The 19,562-nt window shown below is 56.5% G+C and overlaps 1 protein-coding gene across 7 annotated transcripts in view; it reads right to left on the bottom strand.

Annotated features, from left to right (window-relative positions):
• The window catches only part of AP1B1 (adaptor related protein complex 1 subunit beta 1), a 34,455-nt gene extending 16,766 nt beyond the window's left edge, over positions 1–17,689 (bottom strand). For 3 of the 7 annotated variants that reach the window (XM_064522346.1, XM_064522345.1, XM_064522340.1), the window contains exons 1-7: positions 17,592–17,689; positions 9,536–9,598; positions 7,415–7,520; positions 5,428–5,563; positions 4,187–4,432; positions 1,971–2,161; positions 1,148–1,369 (exon numbers count right to left, since the gene is read on the bottom strand). In XM_064522346.1, the coding sequence (XP_064378416.1) occupies positions 1,148–1,369; positions 1,971–2,161; positions 4,187–4,432; positions 5,428–5,563; positions 7,415–7,520; positions 9,536–9,572 (938 nt within the window). In that variant the 5' untranslated portion in view covers positions 9,573–9,598; positions 17,592–17,689. Of the gene's footprint in view, positions 1–1,147; positions 1,370–1,970; positions 2,162–4,186; positions 4,433–5,427; positions 5,564–7,414; positions 7,521–9,535; positions 9,599–11,527; positions 11,857–12,739; positions 12,761–14,882; positions 14,905–15,023; positions 15,346–17,591 lie in introns of those variants that run through there. The other 4 variants (XM_064522341.1, XM_064522342.1, XM_064522344.1 and 1 more) reach the window with 4 other exon arrangements.
• Between the last annotated feature and the right edge of the window lie 1,873 nt (positions 17,690–19,562).

The raw sequence follows: 19,562 nt of genomic DNA on the forward strand, positions 1-19,562 counted from the left end.
CACGCCGGTTGCACAGCGCTGAGCACGCAGGAGATGGATGGGGGTCCAGATGCCTGACCCCTGCAGCCAGCAAAGTCCCTGCAATCTGATTACTCCATTAGCCAGCTACGAGCATGAATCATCGTTCCCCGGCAGACGCTGGAGCTGGGCTGATGGAGGCCTGAGCGCGCGACAGAGGACACGCGCTGGGGAAGAGTCGAGCCCAAGAGCGAGCAGCGCAGGGGAGCACCACGGCACCACGCCAGGAGGACAAAGCTCCTTGGTCGTAGGCACAAAAAGCTTTCTGGGGCTTGTTCCATGCCAAGCAATCTGAGATGCTGTGATTATTCCCCCAGGAAGTGCTCCCTCGGCTCCCCTTTGCTGATGCACAGGGAAAAGAGCACAACCTTGCTGCAAAAAAAGAACAGATGCAAGACAACAGGGGACGATCGTCTTGCCAAGGTCATGAGGGATGTCTTGGGGCTGTGGGGACGTGAACCCAGATTCCCCAGGGCTAGGCCAGGCCTTTCGCACCAAACTATCCTCTCTCCAAGCTCAGAAAGGGACAGGCTTCGTCCAACTCCAAGGAGCCAGCCTGTTTTTCACGTTCCCGCTCACAGGGACACTAATTACTTTCCAATTCTCCCAGAAGTTGCTGCTATTTTTAATAGACAACAACCATGATAACTGGTAGGACAGCAAATCATCTGACTGCGGCTTTCGCTGCAGAGCACGGCTCTCCAGCTGGCTACGTCTGTTCTGCGCACATATGTAGGGCTTCACACACCTCCCGGACACCGGCAATTTTAGATCAGCAAAGGGACAAAAGGACCTTTCAGTACTTGCTCGTTTGAAAAGGACAACTGCACAGAAACAACCCTTTTTCACAAAATTCCTCGCTAGACATGTAACAATGAAACCAAAGTCTCAGCTATTCACCATTCCACCCTTTGCTCCCTGCCTAGTCCCTCTCCTGAGTCTCTAGGCTCAGCCCCCGAGTTTTAATACTAGCGAAGGGATAAAACCCATACAAAGGACTGTGTCAACCAAGCCCTGACACCGCCATAGTCACCAGAAGGTTTGCAGCAACAGGCAGCAGCGCCCGTGCTAGAAAAATTTAGAGAAAGCCACAGCTGGGCCACCCCTCCTATTGCACCAGGGCTCTCACCTCTTCTGCACGATGAGGTTGATGTTGCGCAGAGCCACGTACTGCAGCTCTGGCTCTGCGGAGAGCAGGGTGACCAGCGGCGGGGCCAGCTTCTTCAGCAGCGTGCCATAATAATCCAGGTCCTTCGACAGCATCTCCATGAACTTCATTAGCACCTTTACCGCTGAGAGCACCACCGCGGAGTTGGCGTGGGACAGCCGAGGCGTCACGCGCTCACAAATGCTGGAGACGTTGGGGGGGACATGAAGGGAAAGATGATGATCAAAGCCAGTTTTCCTACTTAAGGTAAAATATTGCTGCTAATACCACTCAAGAATGAGGCACTGGTAGAGGTTACAGCAGGGCAGGTGCCCGCTATCTAATATCTTCCCAAGAGATGTCTTATCTCCTCTGACAACAGTTATTTCCCAGCCTCCCCAAAACCCAATTCCAGCAATTCTCTTTTGGAGCTCCCTAGCGTCTGGCCTTTTCTTCCTTGCAAGATCACATTTTAAGGCAGCTAGAAAAGCACGCTCCGTGTGCCAGCAAGGGGACAGCAGTCCCTAGGTGACTGCAACAGTCCCCAGGTGGCTATGCCAGCTCGTGGGGTTACTGCCCCCAGGCATGCTGCCCAGCAGACGCCTGCCATTCCACCTCCTGGAGCAGAAAGCCAGATGTTAAGCAGCAGTTTAGAAGGAAGCATAAAGATATGTCAGGACCTGGCGCTGGAAGCAAGTGGCCCTTCCAGGAAATACCTGTCTGTTCCCTTCCCTTTCCAAACCCTACTCCGGCCAGCCCTGGTCCTGGAAGCGTCAGTCTCAATAGTATCCAGAGCCTCCCTCACCTCTGCGCTTCCCGGTCATCCTTGGGCATGTAGTTTGCCAGGCAGTCCAGGATGAAGATCTGGCCCCACTCGGTGCACTCGTTCAAGGCTGTGAGCAGCTTGTTGATGGACTGGGGGTTTAGGTCCAGGAGGTTACTGCTTGGGTGAGACTCCGCTATTTCCGAGAGCGCCGCTACTGCATTGGCCACTACCTGCCAGAGGGGACCGGATACATGTTACATGACAAAAAAAGAGCGGTTCAACATCCTGGAGGAAAGCTGGTGCTAGCGGACACACCACATCCTTGATATCAGCACCCCACTCGGATACACTTTCATCTCGCCGACATCTGGGCACCAGTTTCTGCCCCACCAGCTGATCCGTAGCAGCATGCTGCGCAGAGATGAGCAACTACCGCCCACGCGGTCCCACCGCCCACACCACACCGTCTCCAAGGTGGAGCGCATGTTCCCCAGGAGGCAGCCTTGGCCCCGCGCCCGGCGCAAAGGAACCCCCTCGCCGGAGCTGCTCTGCAGAGACCCATCGCTCTCCGCTGCGGCTCCCGGGCCCATCTGCTACGCGTGCCCAGCAGCGTGACGAGATCTGAGGAACGGCAAAGGCGGGGGAGGCAGAGAAACCCCGCACAAAGCAGGCTTTAAAATCCCCTCACAGACCTAGAGGAAAAAGCAGCCCACTGGTTCTCCAGAACACGAACAGATTTGCAGGACTCCGAAAACGAGGCCCAGCCGCCGCAGACTGTGAGGCTGGACACGCATCCTAACGGGAAGAGCAGGCAGGAGACCCGGGCAGAGCCCAGTCCTAATGCCAGCCACACCGCAGCAAGCACAACCCGAGAGACGTTGTGCTGGGCAGCTCCAGGGGTAAAAGCCTCTGCCCAAAGCTTATTTTTTCCACTGCTGACAGAAACAGACTGGTCACAGGCAGAAGAGTGGGATAAACTAATTTCTGATGGCATGGTTATGCTCCAACCAGCTCCAGGCAACCAGGGATAAAGAGCTCAAAGGAGTCCAAATAAAAAACAACCTTTAGGTCAATCTGACATGTCCCATGCTTGGAAAACCTGTTGGGGCACCTGGGAATCACAGGGGACAATAACAGTGCTCAAAGGCAGGGGACACACTGTCCACTTCAACAGCGGTGGACGGGGAATAACATTTCTGAAGAAATGCAATCGCCTCCAGCTGCTACCTACTGCAGATCTGACCACGCGGCTGCTCCCCGGGTTTGAATCTCTGTTGTGGACTCCCGAGCACTGACGTGAGCTCGCGAGGGAGGTGTCCGTACTTGCAGACTAGGCAAGCTTGTCCACACCTGCATGCACAGGAAGTGCTGCTGGACTTTGGCACCAGCTGGTGGGAAGGAGCCAGGTTTGTTTCTGCCCAGCAGGCATAGGAGGGTCTCGGGGGAAGCTAAAGCAGTATTTTAACTCCTCCAGCTTCATAACAGAGCCATCACACAGCTCCCCATGACTGTGATTCATCTCCTAGAGAGCAGCTCTACGTGAAGCTGGTGATCAAGAGCAGCAGCCACTGGGCTGTACTTTGCCAACTCATGCTCAACTCTTTGCACAAACAAAACCAAAAACCTTTCACTCCTCCTGTCTCAGCACAGGGGTCCCCGTGGCCGCTCTGAAGAGTGAGGACAGCAGCAGGTTCCTGTCATTACCTGCTGCTTCTCCTGGGTGTTGCTCTTTTCCCGGCCACTCACTTGTGAGAGACTCAGGAGCTGTTCCACCTACCTGACCCCAGGCCACTGTCACCACCCTACTGCCTTCCCCCCAGCAGCCCCAGGCTCCCTGCGCTCGCAAAGCGAGAGGCCAAGGAGCATCCCTGTCCCCAGGCTGACTGCTGCTATCTTGTCCCTTTGCCCCCCAGTGCAGGGAGCAGGACACGCAGCATCCCCAGCCATCAGAGCCAGGCATCAGCTTCCCTTCGCTGCTGTCCCCTGCTCCGGCTAACGCAGCACAGCCAACAGGAACAGACCGCAGAGGGATCAAAAGCATTTAGGAGTGGCTGGAGAGGGGAGTTACAGGACAAGGAACACAACCTGCAGCCCTTAGCAACAGCCGTCACTAAACAGTCCATTGAGCACCAAAAGACAGTGAAGAACAAAGACAGGCAAGGGAAAGAGGCGGCATGCAGAGATGAACGAGGGAAGGAGGGCATTTATTGCCATCAGGATGAGAAGAGAGGATAAGGAAGGCAAAAAGCAATTACCATGGGGTTGGAGTCCGAGATGAGGTCCTTAAGGGTATCTAGGAAGCCTTGGTCCTCTACCAGCTGAGCATTGATGTCGTGGAGCTTTGCCACACAGACGGCTGCCGTCTTGCGCACGTAAGGGTCCTCGTCTTTCAGACACTTCCGCAGGGGCTCACAGAGATACTCCGTTATCTTGTCCACCCGGATGCAGCCCATGGTCCGCACAGCCAGAGCCCGGATCAGAGGGTTTGGATCCTCACAGTCCTACAGGGATTAGAAAGGTAGGTCAGATATCCAAGGCCACTAGTCCTTGAATCACAGACTTCAGTGGTGGCTTCAGGACCTAAATTCCTATTTGGGTACCTGAAGTCTAGATATTTTAACACTCATCCTTCAAGAACAAGAAGTCCAAGAGTGCCTCAACACAGGAGAGAGGTTAGATCTGTTCTTCTGAAATCCAGAGCACACAGAGTTTTAACACCACCATTTCTCACTCCAAATACACCTCCAGGAATCAGATGTCTTCATCACTTACACCAAGAATTCAAATTCATGTGCCAAGCTGCAAAACCACCACCTGACCTGGCAAATGGATCTACAAGGTTTATTGTTTTTTTTTCTCTTAAAAAGTCAAAATTCCCTTTAACAAAATGATCTGGCCACATCTTGGCTCCTAACAAACATGCTCTTCAGTGTCTAATTCCTAGAGGAAGATCACAAGGGCCTTCTTGGCTGTGAAGACTTTAGGGAGTAAGTTCAGGTGAGATTAGTCCATGGAGGCTCACAGGAGCTGCCCGCAACAGAAGCTACCACTGTACTACTGCCAAGAAAAGGCTTTTATTCTGCAATACTGGCCAAACTTGTTCTCTTATCTAGTGCTAAGGGAGCCCCTACTACAGAGGGAGGAGACTTGGAAACCTGCCCACTCTCACTTCTTTGCAGCTGGGTAAGCGGCAGTTTAGTGCGGTGGCCTTCAGCAAAAGCCCAGGGGAAGGCAGAGAACAGAGGGCAAACTCAGGGCAAGGATTTCTCCAGATGAAGGACACCTCTCCAGTTCAGAATTAAGTTCTCTGAAGGGGAAATGAGAGGACTCCAGGCCTAAGGAAGGAGGATCCCCAACTCCCTTTTCTCCCAGAAGAGCAGCTCTGACTCCTTGAAGGCGATGGCAGCTGAGTGGTTTCAGAAATGATGCACGTGGCAGGCTGACCTGATCCCGTTACAGACATGCAGCTCTAGGGCACATGGCCTTTCCCTCTCACCTTCACAAATGTGTTGACTGCCATGATAGCCATATCTGGCTGGCTCTTGGCATAGTTCATTAGGTAGAGGTAGACCAGCTTCTTCAGCTCAAGGTTGTCCGTCTGCATGCAGTTCACCACATCTGGGAAGAGAGCACTGAAATACAAAGCGTCGCCGTGAATACAGCCAAGCTGCTGAGCCAGGGGAAGGAGACACTACCCCCTACGCGATCACCTTCCACTTCTACACCCTTGCGGGGGGGCTCAACATATTCCTAGAGGCAGGAGGCCCTTGGTCCTCCCATAAGCTGAGCCTGCTATGCAGTTATTTTATAGATGTAGCTAAATAAGCCATCCCACCACTGGGTTTTTCTTCATGGTCTGCATCAACTCAAAACAGTCCCTAATGGAGAGCACTTGGGTTCTCCCAGACCATTCCCACATAGCTCTGCTGTATCCCAGCTCTGCGTGCGAGTTTCCACGTGGTTTGGGAGAAGGTGCGACACTAACATCAGTGGATGGTGCAAAAGCTTCCAGCATCTGCACTGCTGCAAGAGCGCACAAGAGATGAGATATTCCTTCCGCATGTTCTCTTCTTGCACGCAGTCCCACCAAAATGGTCTTATGTTTTTGTGGACATTAAATCTCGCCTGCTGCAAACTGCTGAGCAGTCACACCATCTGCTATGGTCTCAGAAAATTTAATACTAAGGGCCCAGTGTAACAAATAGCCCCACTTCCCAAGGCGAGCTCTGCAGCAGGGATGATGCTCTGGAAAGCCAGAAGGGAGTTGCGGAGCCGTAATGCTGCCTGTACAGCGTTTGGGGTCTTCCCCTGTCTAAACCTGACCCCAGCGAGTGAGAATTGACAACTTTAAAGCTGCAGATGCCAGATAAGTTATTTTGCAGTGGAAGATAAACACAGACCAATTAGACTGTTAAAACACCTCAGAACAAGCAGCCACAGTCAGAGGGTTAACCCAGAAGTCACCCCCCATCGACAGATGCCTCTTTTCTTTTCCTGGAAGCTTCTTTGCCACTGCAAAACCAGCCATTACTTACAGGTCAGCCCCAGGGGACCCGTAAGTCTGAGCTGCAGGACAGGCTCTCTGCAGGCACAGCCAGCGCTCGCCTCTGCTCTCACCCCAGCCCAAAGTTTCCCCCTTTGGGATCCCAATGCAGTGCATAACTGCCCTGAGAGCAGGGCATGGGACACATCTCTTATCTGCTTCGATTTTCTAAATACAGGGCCCAGATCACAGTTTTTGCTCCACCTACCCTCAAATGCACCCTTAAAAGCAAAATGCTCATGCTCTGTGTAATCGGAAGCAGCGTGGGGAAGGGCAGGTGCAGGGAGGGAGGGAGGGAGGGAGGGAGGGGGCCATCTGCACCTTGGCCAGACCAATAAAGGAGAAGAGGAAAAAGAAGCTGCCTAAGCTCTTGGACTGCACTCTCTGCAAAAGGATTATTGACACTGAGACACAGACATCAATCCTCTGCCAAAAAGGCTCCGAGAGGTTTTTGCTTGTTTTTACTGCAAGGTAACACTCGAAGAAAGCAGCAATAATCCCAACAAACTTATCTGGCAGCTGGGCCAATCCTCTTTTAGCCAGATTACTACCAGAGCCGGGTGAGTACCAACCCACCAGGCTGCTGCTTATGCACAAAGTGTTTTTGTTGCACAGCAGCAGATACAGCGGTGGCCAGGAGCTCGCTTGGTCGTGGCCCAAGAGCCGGCACGCAGACGAGCAGGGGCCCGTCCTCCACGAAACAGGAGCTGCAAACTGGGGGCTCTGGGGTTTCCACCTGCTCCCTGTCCAGCTTTGCTGCTTGGCTCTTCAGAGCCCGTCGCATGCCAGGACCTGCCGTTACACGAGCCGCTGCACTCTACTCGCTCAGCACGTGTCCGGTGCGGCGCCCTGGCAAGGCGTTAACCCATCTGCACAGCTTAGCTTGGCTTGGCCTGGGCACTCCCAACACAACCGCGGCACGGACAACTCTACAACACACCTGACATCTTTGCCAACAGTCATCGACGCTATCACCTTCTTCACGGCCTCTTTCTTCTTCTCCTTCTTGTCGCTGTTCAATTCTGCCTTCAGCTCGAATATCTCCCCTGGAGGAAAGAGGGAGGTTCAGAGTTAGCTTCTGGGCAGCTGGGTGGCTACGGGATGGAGCGGCTGCTCCGTGCCGTGACCTGCCCACTGGGTGCTGGTCGCAGCTCCCACCTTGCCACCCTGGGTGCCTCGGGGTGGCCACGGCCAGGTGGTGCGACCAGCTGGGAGACTGCTGACGCCGCCAGGGCTCGCGTCTCCTGCCAGCAGGGCTGGCGAGCTGGGCAGACGCGGCAGGTCTGCGCTCCCAGGACACGCTGCCGAGCGTGTGGCACCAGAGCCCGACCCCAGGAGCCCCCCCGACGAGGGCTCTCCCATCTCGCAGCCACGGCAGCTGGAGGCAGAAAGCAGAACTTCACAAACTTCCCTCTAACAACCAGGGCGACTGGGGGCCTCAGCTTTTATCTGCAGAAATGGAAACACCAGCACCCGCAGGGAGTGGAGAACTTGCTGACACTTCCCTGCGGCTTCTCCCAGCTCTCCAGCCCCATGAGGACCTCAGAGGTCTTTTCAGATAGGGATTTCAGCAGCAGACGCATCACCCAGTCCTCCAAAGGGAGGGAAAGACAGCCAAGAAGTCCCACAAGACCCAGGACATCACCCTAGCAGAGCTCTGTGCAACGGAGAGCAGCAAGGACAGACGTGCCCTACCTTTTCCGACAGGATTTAACTTCTCGTCAGCAAGGAGACATCACAACAGAAGGTTCCTGCTGCCAGATGGGCCGTCGGGGCAACGCGCCAGGAGCAACGAGCATGAGCGTCCCATGCCCCAGGCAGGGGACAGAGGGTTTCTTTCGTGAGTAGTTTTGGCTCTACAGCCCACCTGAACCCTCCTGCTCTTGGGTGACTACCGCAGCAGACACCAAACCACTCGCCCCGCTCGTGGCTGTTGGGACTCGCTCCCCTACCTGCAGCGACCCGGCACAGCCTGGATTTCTACAGGCCCCTGCAGCAACAAAAGCTGACGCATTTTGCGAACGGTTCCTCTAAAGAGGGCAAGCAACGGTCACCCCCAGCTCCCCTCTTTTGTGGCAGCAGCTCCCAGCCCAGCTCCTCGCTGGAGCAGTGCCACCAGCGTGCTCCAGACCCAGCCCAAGCACGGGGATCGGCTGTCCGTCCTCGTGGAGCCACGCGGGAGCTCTGACCAAACGGTGGCAAATGCAGCCAGAAAACCATCGTGTTTCAGGCATCCAACCCAAACTGGCCACCTCATGTGCTGGCCCTGGATGCGGGGACTCCAGCAGGACAGGCTGCACAGAAACCCCCGATCAGCCAAGCTAGAAAGCAGCAGCCAAGTAACTGTGCGCAGGAAAGGGCTCCAGGTAAGCGCTACACGCTCCGTTGTACCCTTGCAGCTGCAATCCTAGCGAATTTAAGCCACACTGTTTCAACCAACATCCCTGCCTCTCCTGAAAGGCATTAATTACTCCTGGATTGAAGAGCAAGAGACCACATGTCTTTCCTCATTTACGTTAATTCAATTCCTTGGTCTGGAAACTGCTTAGGTTGAACATCCAGAGCATCTTTGTCTCAGCCTTCCCCATGCCAACAGCTTCGGGCCTGGACGGGGCTCCCTTCCCCAAATCACTCTGCCCGGGGAAGCTAAGGAGGGGGCCGCGTCTGCAGCCAGGCTGCCAGCTGCCCCAGCCAGCGTCCCCGAGTCGCTAAAGCGGATCAGGGAGTCATTAAAAGGCTTGTCTAGGTTCACGCCCCGGCCAGCGAGTCTGGGTGACAAGGTGCCTTAACCACACGGCCGCCCGAGTTGGGTGCGTGGGCGGGGAGCCGGCTGTTAACCAACGCCGCGTGCCCAGCAAGTGCGTGCAACAGGCGCTTACACCAGCATCGCCGTGCTGTGCAGGCAGGGACAGCCCTCAACATCTGCATGCTTTTAATTAGCATCTTCTTGCACCTCTGTATTTAAGGAGAGAGTTGTGCTGCCTCTGAGCCTCCTGCACCAGCTGGAAGGAGGGAGCACGGAGAGCAAGGCAAGGACAAGCAGAGCAACCGGGGCAGTTACCTTTCTTTGTGGTGGTGAAGTACTTCGAGTCCGTCATCGTGGTCTCCAGCTAGCAGCACGTCTCTGGGAAGGGAGGCAGACAAGAGAGGTTTAGAGCTGGGTAATTTCCTCGCTCTTCTGCTGAAGTCGCTGTGGCAGAGAAAGCTCCAAGAAGAAAAACAAGGCGGGGGGGAATAACTTGAACTCTCATGGAAAGAGCCACAGGGAGACGAGCACAGGTTTGCGCCGCACGGTGCTAGAGTGCTTGCAGCCTTCCCAGGAGTGGGCAGGTGACCTCGTTAAAATACACCAAAATCCATCCCCAAAAGCTGGGGTAGGCACCAGCGTGGTTTCCCCAGCGCCACTGCGGGACTACCTCAACGGAGGACCCCCAAATCAGCGCCACCCCACTTACTTTCAGCTTACGGTGCAGGTATCTCAAAGTCCTGCAAAAAAGCAACCCAACCTGCCTGCGGTCATCAGGGGAAAGCAGCAACTCAGCCCCCGGCGCCGTCGAACGCACCCTCTACCCCAGGAGAGGGCTAGCGCGGTACAGGCACGCCGGTGCACCGCCAACGAGCGTGGAAGCGGCTGTTTTGCCAGCGGGGACGCTGAGGAGGAGGAAACCAGTCACTCGTGCTCCAGCGTTCACCCCTGCGCAGCCGAGATGCCGGGCTCGCTCCGCGCGACGCCTCCACTCGCTGTGCCAGCCTCGTCTCCCGCAGGTTTACCCCAGATCCTCGCGGAGCCGGGAAGCACGCGTGCCTGCTGCCAGCGCCTGCCGACTACCCTTCGCAGTCATGTCTCCGAGCCCGAGAAATGCTTTTCTAGGGAGAATTCACACCGAGCCCTCCCCTGCCTCTGACAGCCCACACGGGAAACGGTTCTTGGCAGAAAAGAGGAACACAGCAAAATCTGACGATCAGCCCAGTGCCAGGGAAGCAGCTGCTACTAACCCAAAGGATATCGCAGTGAGGAGCGCAAATCTTCCAGTGCCCTATTAAACACGTTGGCAAGACCAAAACGAGCCTTTTTCTTGCGTTACCAACTCCCGAGTACTGTTCCTTTAAATTAAAAGGACGCAAGACGCCCATCCAGCGCTTGAGGCTATATTATATAATCCAGACAGTTTGGGGCAGATTTACAGCCTGGCGCGCTGAGGGAGTCGGATTCGCACGCAGTCGATAGCCCTTTTAAAGGTCAGCCGCGAGGTTGCAGATTCATCTTTTGCGGCTCTTTCACCCATCTTTCCTTCAACAGCAAAAAATAGTAACCAGAGAAGCATCTGTGAAAGCTGAGAAGGGCCTTGCAGCTTTGGAGGAGCTGAAACTCAGGAAGCAAAGCCAAACGTGCCTAAGAAAGAGCTTGCAAATAGCTTCGGTTTAAAGCGTAACCGAGCAGCTTAAAGAGTGGAGAAACCCCACTGCAGCTGGCTGGTGTTAGCACAAGAGACGTGTCTGGAGATGCTGTGCTGTCCAGGTTCCCCCTGCAACCTGGAGGAGCCAGAGCCAGGCATCAGCTACCAGATGGGATAAAAAGAAAAACTAGGATAAAAGCTGGCATAGTCCACAGGACAACCCCATGAGCCCAACGACTTCGCCTCAAAGCGCATGTGGGGGCAGGAGGCGACCACGGTTGCGATGCTCCTCCCTGCTCTAGGCAGCCTGAGGCAGGTTCAGAGCCGTTTTCCCCAGGTTCATTACCCCACACGAATTCCCAGGCGAAGAGCAGCGGCCACCGAGCTTTGCTGCTGCAGCAGCATTTTCTGCCTCGCTGCAGATCTCGTCCTCCTGCGAGGAAGGGAACGAGGAGGATTTACTACAGTCCCTCCGATTTTCCCGCGCACGGTTCACACACCGGCTCGCGGTCAGTCTTGCTCTACCTAGAGCACAGAGTAGTCTGGGAAGCAAACCTGAAAGCTAGCCAGGAAGGTTTGCAGCTGGTCGCACGCATTGACACCTGCTTTTTCATACCCAAACCCCACTAATTTCAGAGACAGAGACAGCCACTGACCATCACAACTCCTCCAAGCCCTGCAGCGCCAGCAAGGGACTCCGAGAAGCAAACTGCTGCTTGTGCTCTTCTGCCCGAAGTCTCCACGTCGGAGCCCGAGGCAGGGCTGCTCTGCAGGGCCGGGATGCGACGGCCCTTCGGACAACCCCGACAGCGGCGATTTCACTGGAGCTCGGCCCTCGGGGAGGGTCCGAAACCGCTGCCGGGTGTGAGCTTTAAGGAGGGCACGCGAGACAGTTCAGGGAAGGCGTTCCCGCGGGCCACGGAGCAGCTCGCACCTTATTCTCTTCTCGCAGGCACTCGGGTCTCCGTCTGCTTTGAACCGGCGCCTAGAGAAGGGTGGAACTGTGATTTTTCCCTCTCCCTGATGCATCTCAGCTTCTGCCACCAAAGGGCAGCGAGGCTGACAAAGACCAACCAGTCTGCCGAAAGAAATAACTCCTTACAATTAAAAGCTGCCCCAAAGAAATCCCACCAAGACGCAGCAGCTCCGCTGCCTTCTCAGATACACCGCGCCTCGAGCTTCGGGATGCCAAAAACAGTGAATGCAAAGGCAACCGACCCCACGGCCACTGAGGTTTTATCCGATTTTCTCCCCAAAATGACACCGAGTGAGTGATGTCCCACAAACCAGATTCAAGGAGTTAAAAGCGCATGTAACTAAGAATCCAACAACCAAAACGGGCCCCGCTCACACCAGTTTCAGACCAGAGCACTCGGACCTCGCTGACGTACCATTAGGACACCTCAGATTGGTTTTGAGGACAAGTCTTTGTAGTGGCGCAAAACCACATGCTCACTGCCGACATTTCTTCCACCTGCCTGGGGCCAAAGCCTGTTTGCAAAGGAGCTGTTGGCAGCCCCGGTGCCTCCAAGGACAGGTCTAACGTCCCAGGCCGCGAGAGCTCCTCCAAATCCTGCCCTGCTACATAACTGCGGGAGAGCACGTTCCTCCCAAACCTGTATTTCCCAGTACCTCCAGCCCTCCCCAGGGGCAAACAACCAAGTTTCAACGCCAGGAAGAGCGCGGAACGGCATTTAGGAAGTCAAGGAGAAGCCCCGAGCAGCCCCACGGATGCGCACACGGTCCGATCCGGCACACCAGGCGCTGACATAGCACAAGAAGTTATTCCCTACCCAGAAGCTGGTCTCTCCTGATCGGAGAGCGCCAAGGAAGAAGCTCCCCAAGGCCAGCAGACGCCAAGCTCTTACCTCTTACCGGCCTCCAGCTAAGGAGCTGCTGCCACGAGAGCGGCCCCGAGGAAGGGACAGCCACCGCGCAGCTCCGGCAGAGCCGTCCCGCAGCAGCGCAGCCGATCGCCTGCTCACAGAGCCGTAACGCAGCGTGTTTCAGCTGTTTCCTCCCTCAGGGAGGAAGGCTCCAACCCGTGGCCCTGACATGTGAGGAGGCTTAATGAATCATCCTCGGTGAATAAGAAACTGCCCCCGGGACGGACTATCAGTTTCCAAAGCTTCCTTCGAAACAGTGGGGTCGCTCCGCTCACAAAGCGATCCTGCAAACCACCAGCTGGAGAAACCACCGCAGCACCGTGCTTCTCTCGCAGAGATGGACACTGCCGGCACAGTTTGAGGCAAAAAACTGATGTCAAGCAAGTTGTCACTGGTGCTGCTAGTCTCCTCTTACAGAGGAGGAGAAAAAACCCACCATTTGCAACCTGCAGATACTTTGACCTCCCCTGCTACGCTCTCCTAGCGTTAGTCAACGGTGGAAACGCTCAAAGCAGAGGATGGGACGGTGGAATTGGCACGTTAAAACCATCTCCCCAAAACACCTGGGAAGAGCTAAGCCTCGGTTACCTCCAGCAGCATCAGGCTTGCGCTTTCCGAAACCTCTTCCAAGCCCAGGAACAGAACTCACATGTGGTCACCTCACTAGGAGGTGGCGACTTCACTTTTTAGGCTAAATCCTGGGTCTGTTTAGCCTTCCGAGCCCTGCTTGTGGGCAGACACCGCCTCACACGCAGGGACGGAAAAGAATATCGCAGCCAGGGAAGGATGCATCTTCTCTAAAAGAATAAGTTGTGGATGGGAAGAGGGAAATTAAAAGCCTAAGACTTCCAGAAGGAGAAACTCCAGGATTTGCTTCAGAATGAGGAGCAAACCAGGCCAGGAACAAGAACAATCAAGATCTGGTACCGCAACAAGTCATTTTTGAAACAGAAAACTGAGAGGCAGCGACCCGATTTCTGTGTGAACTGGGCAATTCCCCCACTGTTGGAGTGGAGACAGGACACACAGGCTCCGATACCGTTCATACTCCTCCTCTGCCAACAAGCAAGTTTGCCAGCTTTGACCAGAGAGACCCGTTGCTTGAGAAGGGATACAGGGGAAAGCAGTGCTGCCTGGCTTTTAGAGGAACAAGGGACATAAGCGTGACAAAAGCATTTAAGCCACAAGCAAAATCAGCTACGTTTCTGGTTACAGTGAGAGAGAGAGCTCGCTGAAGCTCTGCTGCTCTTCCCACACTCGGCAAACGCAGCTCCCCGTAGCTCAGCGCGGGAGCTCACCGGCTCACCGCAGGCTGTGAAACCTGCTGCTCCTGAAGCGCGTCTTCTAAACGATCTCGTGAGACCGAGCTCATGAGACAGGCTGGAAGGGAGAGAAAAAAGCAAACGCAGGAGACGTAGCCACGCTAACACCACCCAAGTGCGCGTCCCCGGTGCGTTTGGAGATCTCTGTCAGCATCCGAAGCAGAGGGACAAGTGAAGAGGAACGGGTAACAGCAAAAGTGCAAGCTGGCAGGAAAACAGCTAATCTAGAAAATAAACGGGAGACTAAAACCACGGAAGGCACTCAGCTCAAGGTTATCGGGAGAAGACAACTCCCAAGAGCCGGCAGCATGGGCACTCCCTCGCTGCTGCCCCGCTCACAGCTCCGAAAAAGCACGGGAAGGCAGGAGAGGAGGGATCAGCGAAACCTCCGCCTTGCCAGGAACCCACCAAGCCAGAATTAAAGAAAACTAAAGCAGGCCAAAGAAAACCCCCAGAATAACTGATGCAAAACCCGAAGCTGTGCAGACTAGATGCAGCTCAGTCCTCCTTCCCTGCCCTGAAACAAATCAGCTTCAAGCCAACCCGAAAGAGCAAGCAGGCGTGGATGGAGTCGCGCCTTCCACTTGGGGCAAGCAAACCACAACGCCCAGACACAGGCAGTCTTGCAGGGGAAGATAAAATGCAAGCACAGAAGAGAAAAATAAGCAGCTGAGGATAAGATACCGAGCACCCAGAGCTGTGCTGAACGTCCCAGCAACTTTGCTGGAGTAAATAAGGGAAAAACTGGGTTGTCATGTATTTTGTCCTCCAGAACCGGCACAGCTCGCATCCCCAGAGCGAACCTCTGAAGCTCTCCGCAGCGGAGGAGTGAGCTCCGCTCGCCACAGCTGGTGCAAAGCTGCGAAGGCTCACGCAGGTCCCTCGGACGCTCGAGGGCAGAAGGTCTTTTTCCTAAGTAATGACTGGCACAGTTTGAGCCGGACCTTGCCACCTGCTCACGCTCGATCCTGCGGTGCACCGAAGCGCAGGCTCTCATGTCGCAGCCCCGCACCGAGCTCAGCTCTCCGCTTTCCACGTTCTCGTGTTTCCCTGTGCTCCAGAAGAGGCAGGCTCTCCCGCTCGGGCTGCGTGCGGCTGCCACATGCCATTAAACAGCCACCCCGACACCCCTGAGGGTCTGCGAGACCTGGTGGCTCACAGAGGGAAAGTAGTAAAAAGCTCAGGAGCTTCCCGGCTCAGGCCTTTCACTCGGAAAAACATCACAAATCGTCCTGCGCTTTACACAGTACGACCAGAGCTCTGCAGCAGCTGACCGAGACCGGCGCCGGGCGCAGATGACGCTCTTTGAACCCGGCGGATTGACTGCCAGCACATTCCTTCTCTGGCCACTCTGGTTACTAAACAACTCGTGCGCTTTTCTGAACTTCTCTTATGAGAAGAAGGTCTCTTTCCCAGCGAACAAGCCGTTTCAGGGGCCCTGCTTTAACAACTAGCAGCTAGCTCTGCCCTGCCGAACTTACCAAAAGACGCAGAGAGGGTATTTCCGGAGGGCACACATTTACCAGCGTTCCCAAACTTGAGCCACTTCATCGGCAAGCTACAAAAACTGTGAAAGCTGAATTCATTTGCTGAGCTACCGATTAAATAGAGATCCCAAAATGTTGGCACTTTGGACTGTCTGTCCGGTTTCTCTCCCAACAACGCAGCCCTGTGTCAGCCGAGAGCCCTCAGCGAGCCCCAAAACACAAGCTTAGCTCCGCCGAGACACTGCGGGCCTTGTTTCGGAGGCGTCGGGATATACAGACAAGGTCTTCATTTTTCAACTTTGGATGGACTGAGGGTTTTCCGAAATGGCACACAGAGCGGATTTTCTTCCCGCGAGGAAGCAAAGCACGGCAGGGCTTCGAGCCCGAGCAGCTCCTGCCGAGCGATCGGCTCTGGGAGGCAACGTAGCTGCCCGCAGCGCGGCTCGCGGGGCTCGCTCCTGCGGCTGGGGGCACCTCGCGTACAAAATACCAGCCAGTAGAAGCCTATTCACAATCCCAACACCGTTATTTTACCTCCCACCCTTCAAATGCAGGTTTCCGGCACTGCAAAGCAGGACAACCAAACCCCAGGAGGAGCCTCCATCCCGACGGCCCTGACGCCACCCAGCACGGTGAAGTGGCCACCCCAAAATCAGCAAGAGGGGGAAAAAAAATGAGAGGGGGATATTTGGGGGCTGAAACGGGATTAGAGTTTTTTCCACCATGCTCTAAAGAAGTTTTCTTAAAACGCAATTCACCATCTCAAACTCTGTGCCCCAAAGGGCGGAAAACTGCTTTCAGCTACAAGACCAGACTGTTCCTGGCAGCATGTTATTAAAGAGTCCTGCAAGCGTTACAAAGTTTCTTTTCAGACTGCACAGGACATAAAGCAAGTGCAAAGAGGAAGGAAGAGAAGGAAAATCTACAGCAAGTTTCCTTCAGGCACAAAGTGTTTCACCAATTCCCTTTTCTAAGTTTTCAGGGTTTTTTTTCCAGAATCTCCTGTGTGGGAATCAGCGAACGCGCGATACCGGCCGTGGTGCATCCCCGCCTGCTCTGCTGCTCGGCTCCCCGTTTACACGGCGCCTTGCGGAGTTTGACGCCGGGTTCTCGGAATTTGCACGACGTTTCACCGCGCTTCGGCAGACGCCGCTACGCGGGCAGCGACCAGGCCAGGGCGGATTCAGCGCGAAGCTGAAGCAGCAGCTTCCAAACGAGGTCAAGAAAAACAGGAATTAGCAGGACGGAGCGCGTCGGATGCGACTTTCGCTTCCCCAGCTGCCTCTGCCCCGGCCGCCAGGACCCTTCCCCACTACAGCAGCCTCCCAGCAGCGTTTGCAAAGTATTTTCTCCTCCGCCCCAAGCAGCGCCCGCGAAGCGAGCGGGGACGGGCTCCCCTGGCTCCCTCGGAGATAAGCCGTGTGCTGCCCGGCAGCACCGCGGGGCCTGCGCTAGGCTCGAGTTGCACCGGCCACGCAGGGATCTGCTGCCGGCAGACCCCAAACACCCCCAAGGGAGCGACCCGAGGAACGAGGCGCGTTTTCGGCAGCGCAGCCCCGAGAGCTGCCCGGCAGCAGCCCGCCGTGACCCCCGCACGGAGGGGGCCGGCAGAGCGGGGCCCTCGGCCTCTGCCCCGGCAGCACCGGGAGAACCGGAGCCAGAATAAGAGCTGCTGCCCCGGCCTGTAACCCCGACACCGGCCACCCGAGACCCCCCCAAGGAGGGGGGGGACAAGGCCTGGGGGGGGGAGAAAAGGGGATCCAGCCCCTGGGGGGGGGATTGAAGGGGACCCGGCCCCGGGGGGGGGGGGAGGGCGAAGGAGGCCCGCGGGGCGCCCGGCCCGCGGCAGCAGGCGGCCCAGCGGGGGAAGCGAGCGGAGCGGAGCGGAGCAGGGCCGGGGGCAGCGGCCGCCGCCGGGCACGGTCGGGCACAGGCCCCCGCGGGCAGCCGGTCCCCGCTACGGCGGCGGCGGCCCAGACCAAGCACCCCCCGCCGCAGGCCCGGCCCGGCCCGGCCCGGCCCTACCTCCCGCCGCGCTCCCGCCGCCGCCCGCTGCCACCGGCCCAGCGGAAGTGAGCGCGGAGCGGGGCAGCGCTTCCGGGCCGAGGGGCGGGGCCGCGGGCGGGGCCGGGGCCGGGGCAGGGGGCGGGGCCGGGCCGATGGGCGGGGCCGATGGGCGGGGCCGAGGGCGGGGCCGGGGCCACGGGCGGACCGAGGGGCGGGGCCGCGGCCGGCGGGGGCGGGGCCGCGCTGAGCCGACACGGGGACACCCGCGGGGACACGGACACGCACGGCAGCCCCGGGCGGGACACCGCGGCCCCCCCCGCCACCCGCCTGCTGCCTCCCGTCAAGCCGGGCCTCGAGCCTAGGCACCCACGGCGCTGCCACTCCTGCCGGCACCGAGGAGGCCACCGGGGCTTCCCGGGAGACTCCCGAAAGGGGGCCCGAGGGTGTCGAAAGCAGCTCGGGAGCCTCCGGATCCCCCCCACGGGCGGGGACCTTCCCACCCGGCCTCCCCGCACGGGGACCACCACTGCCGGGCCTCCTCGCTGCCTCCCCAGCCGGTCCCCGTGTGATGTCACACGATGCGGCGTGGCATAGCGTGGCATGGCATGACGAGACATGGCACAACGTGGCATGGTGTGACATGCTGTGACATGCAGTGTGATGTGACATGCCGTGGTGTGACATGCCATGACATGCCACAACATGGCACGACATGGCATGACATGACCTGACGTAGCATGATGTGGCATGGCATGACATGGCATGATGTGACATGAGGTGGCATGAGGTGACATAACATGGCATGATGTGACATGATGTAGCATGATGTGACACGGCATGATATGGCATGGCATGATGTGACTTGGCATGACCTGATATGACATGATGTGGCATGATTTGGTGTAATGTGGCATGTGTGTGATGTGGCACAACATGGCATGGTGTGACATGCCATGGTGTGACGCGCCATGATATGGCACAACATGGTATGACATGGTATGATGTGACATGATATGGCATGATGTGACATGATGTGGTGTGACATGATGTGGCATGATGACACATGGTGTGGCATGGCATGACGTGGCATGATATGAAATGATGTGGCATGAGGTGACATTACATGGCATGATGACACATGGTGTGGCATGGCATGACGTGGCATGATATGAAATTATGTGGCATGAGGTGACATAACATGGCATGATGTGACATGATGTGGCATGATGTGACATGGCATGACATGATGTGACATGATGTGGCATGATGTGACATGACATGGCATGACATGGCATGATGTGGCATGATGTGACATGGCATGGCATGATGTGACATGATGTGTCATGAGGTGACATGACATGGCATGACATGGCATGATGTGGCATGATGTGACATGGCATGGCATGATGTGGCATGGCATGACATGGCATGAGGTGACATAACATGGCATGACATGACATGGCATGGCATGACGTGACATAGCATGACCTGATATGTCATGATGTGGTATGACATGGTGTGATGTGGCATCTGTGTGATGTCGCACGACATGGCATGGTGTGACATGATGTGACATGCAGCATGATGTGACATGATGTGGTGTGACGTGACACGACATGGCACTACATGGCATGACATGGCATGACGTAGCATGACGTAGCATGATGTGGCACAGCATGACGTGGCATGATGTGACATAACATGGCATGATGTGGCACGAGGTGACATGGCATGATGTGATATGACATGACATGGTGTGATGTGACATGACATGGTGCGATGTGGCATGATGTGACATGTGCAGCCGAGGCGCTGACCGCTCGGCCCCTGCGAGTGCCGCGGTGGCCGTGCCGGAGCAGCAGAGCCCTTTGGGCCACCCTGTTTCGGCTGCCCCATGCCAGGGCCACGCCGGGGGGGGGTGGAGGGGGCCCCGCATTCACCCCCGCTGCCCGGGCCGCCCCGGCCAAGGGGCTCCGTGGCCCAACCAGC

This window comes from Dromaius novaehollandiae, chromosome 17, assembly GCF_036370855.1.
Source record: "Dromaius novaehollandiae isolate bDroNov1 chromosome 17, bDroNov1.hap1, whole genome shotgun sequence".
NCBI classification, from domain to species: Eukaryota; Metazoa; Chordata; class Aves; order Casuariiformes; family Dromaiidae; genus Dromaius; species Dromaius novaehollandiae.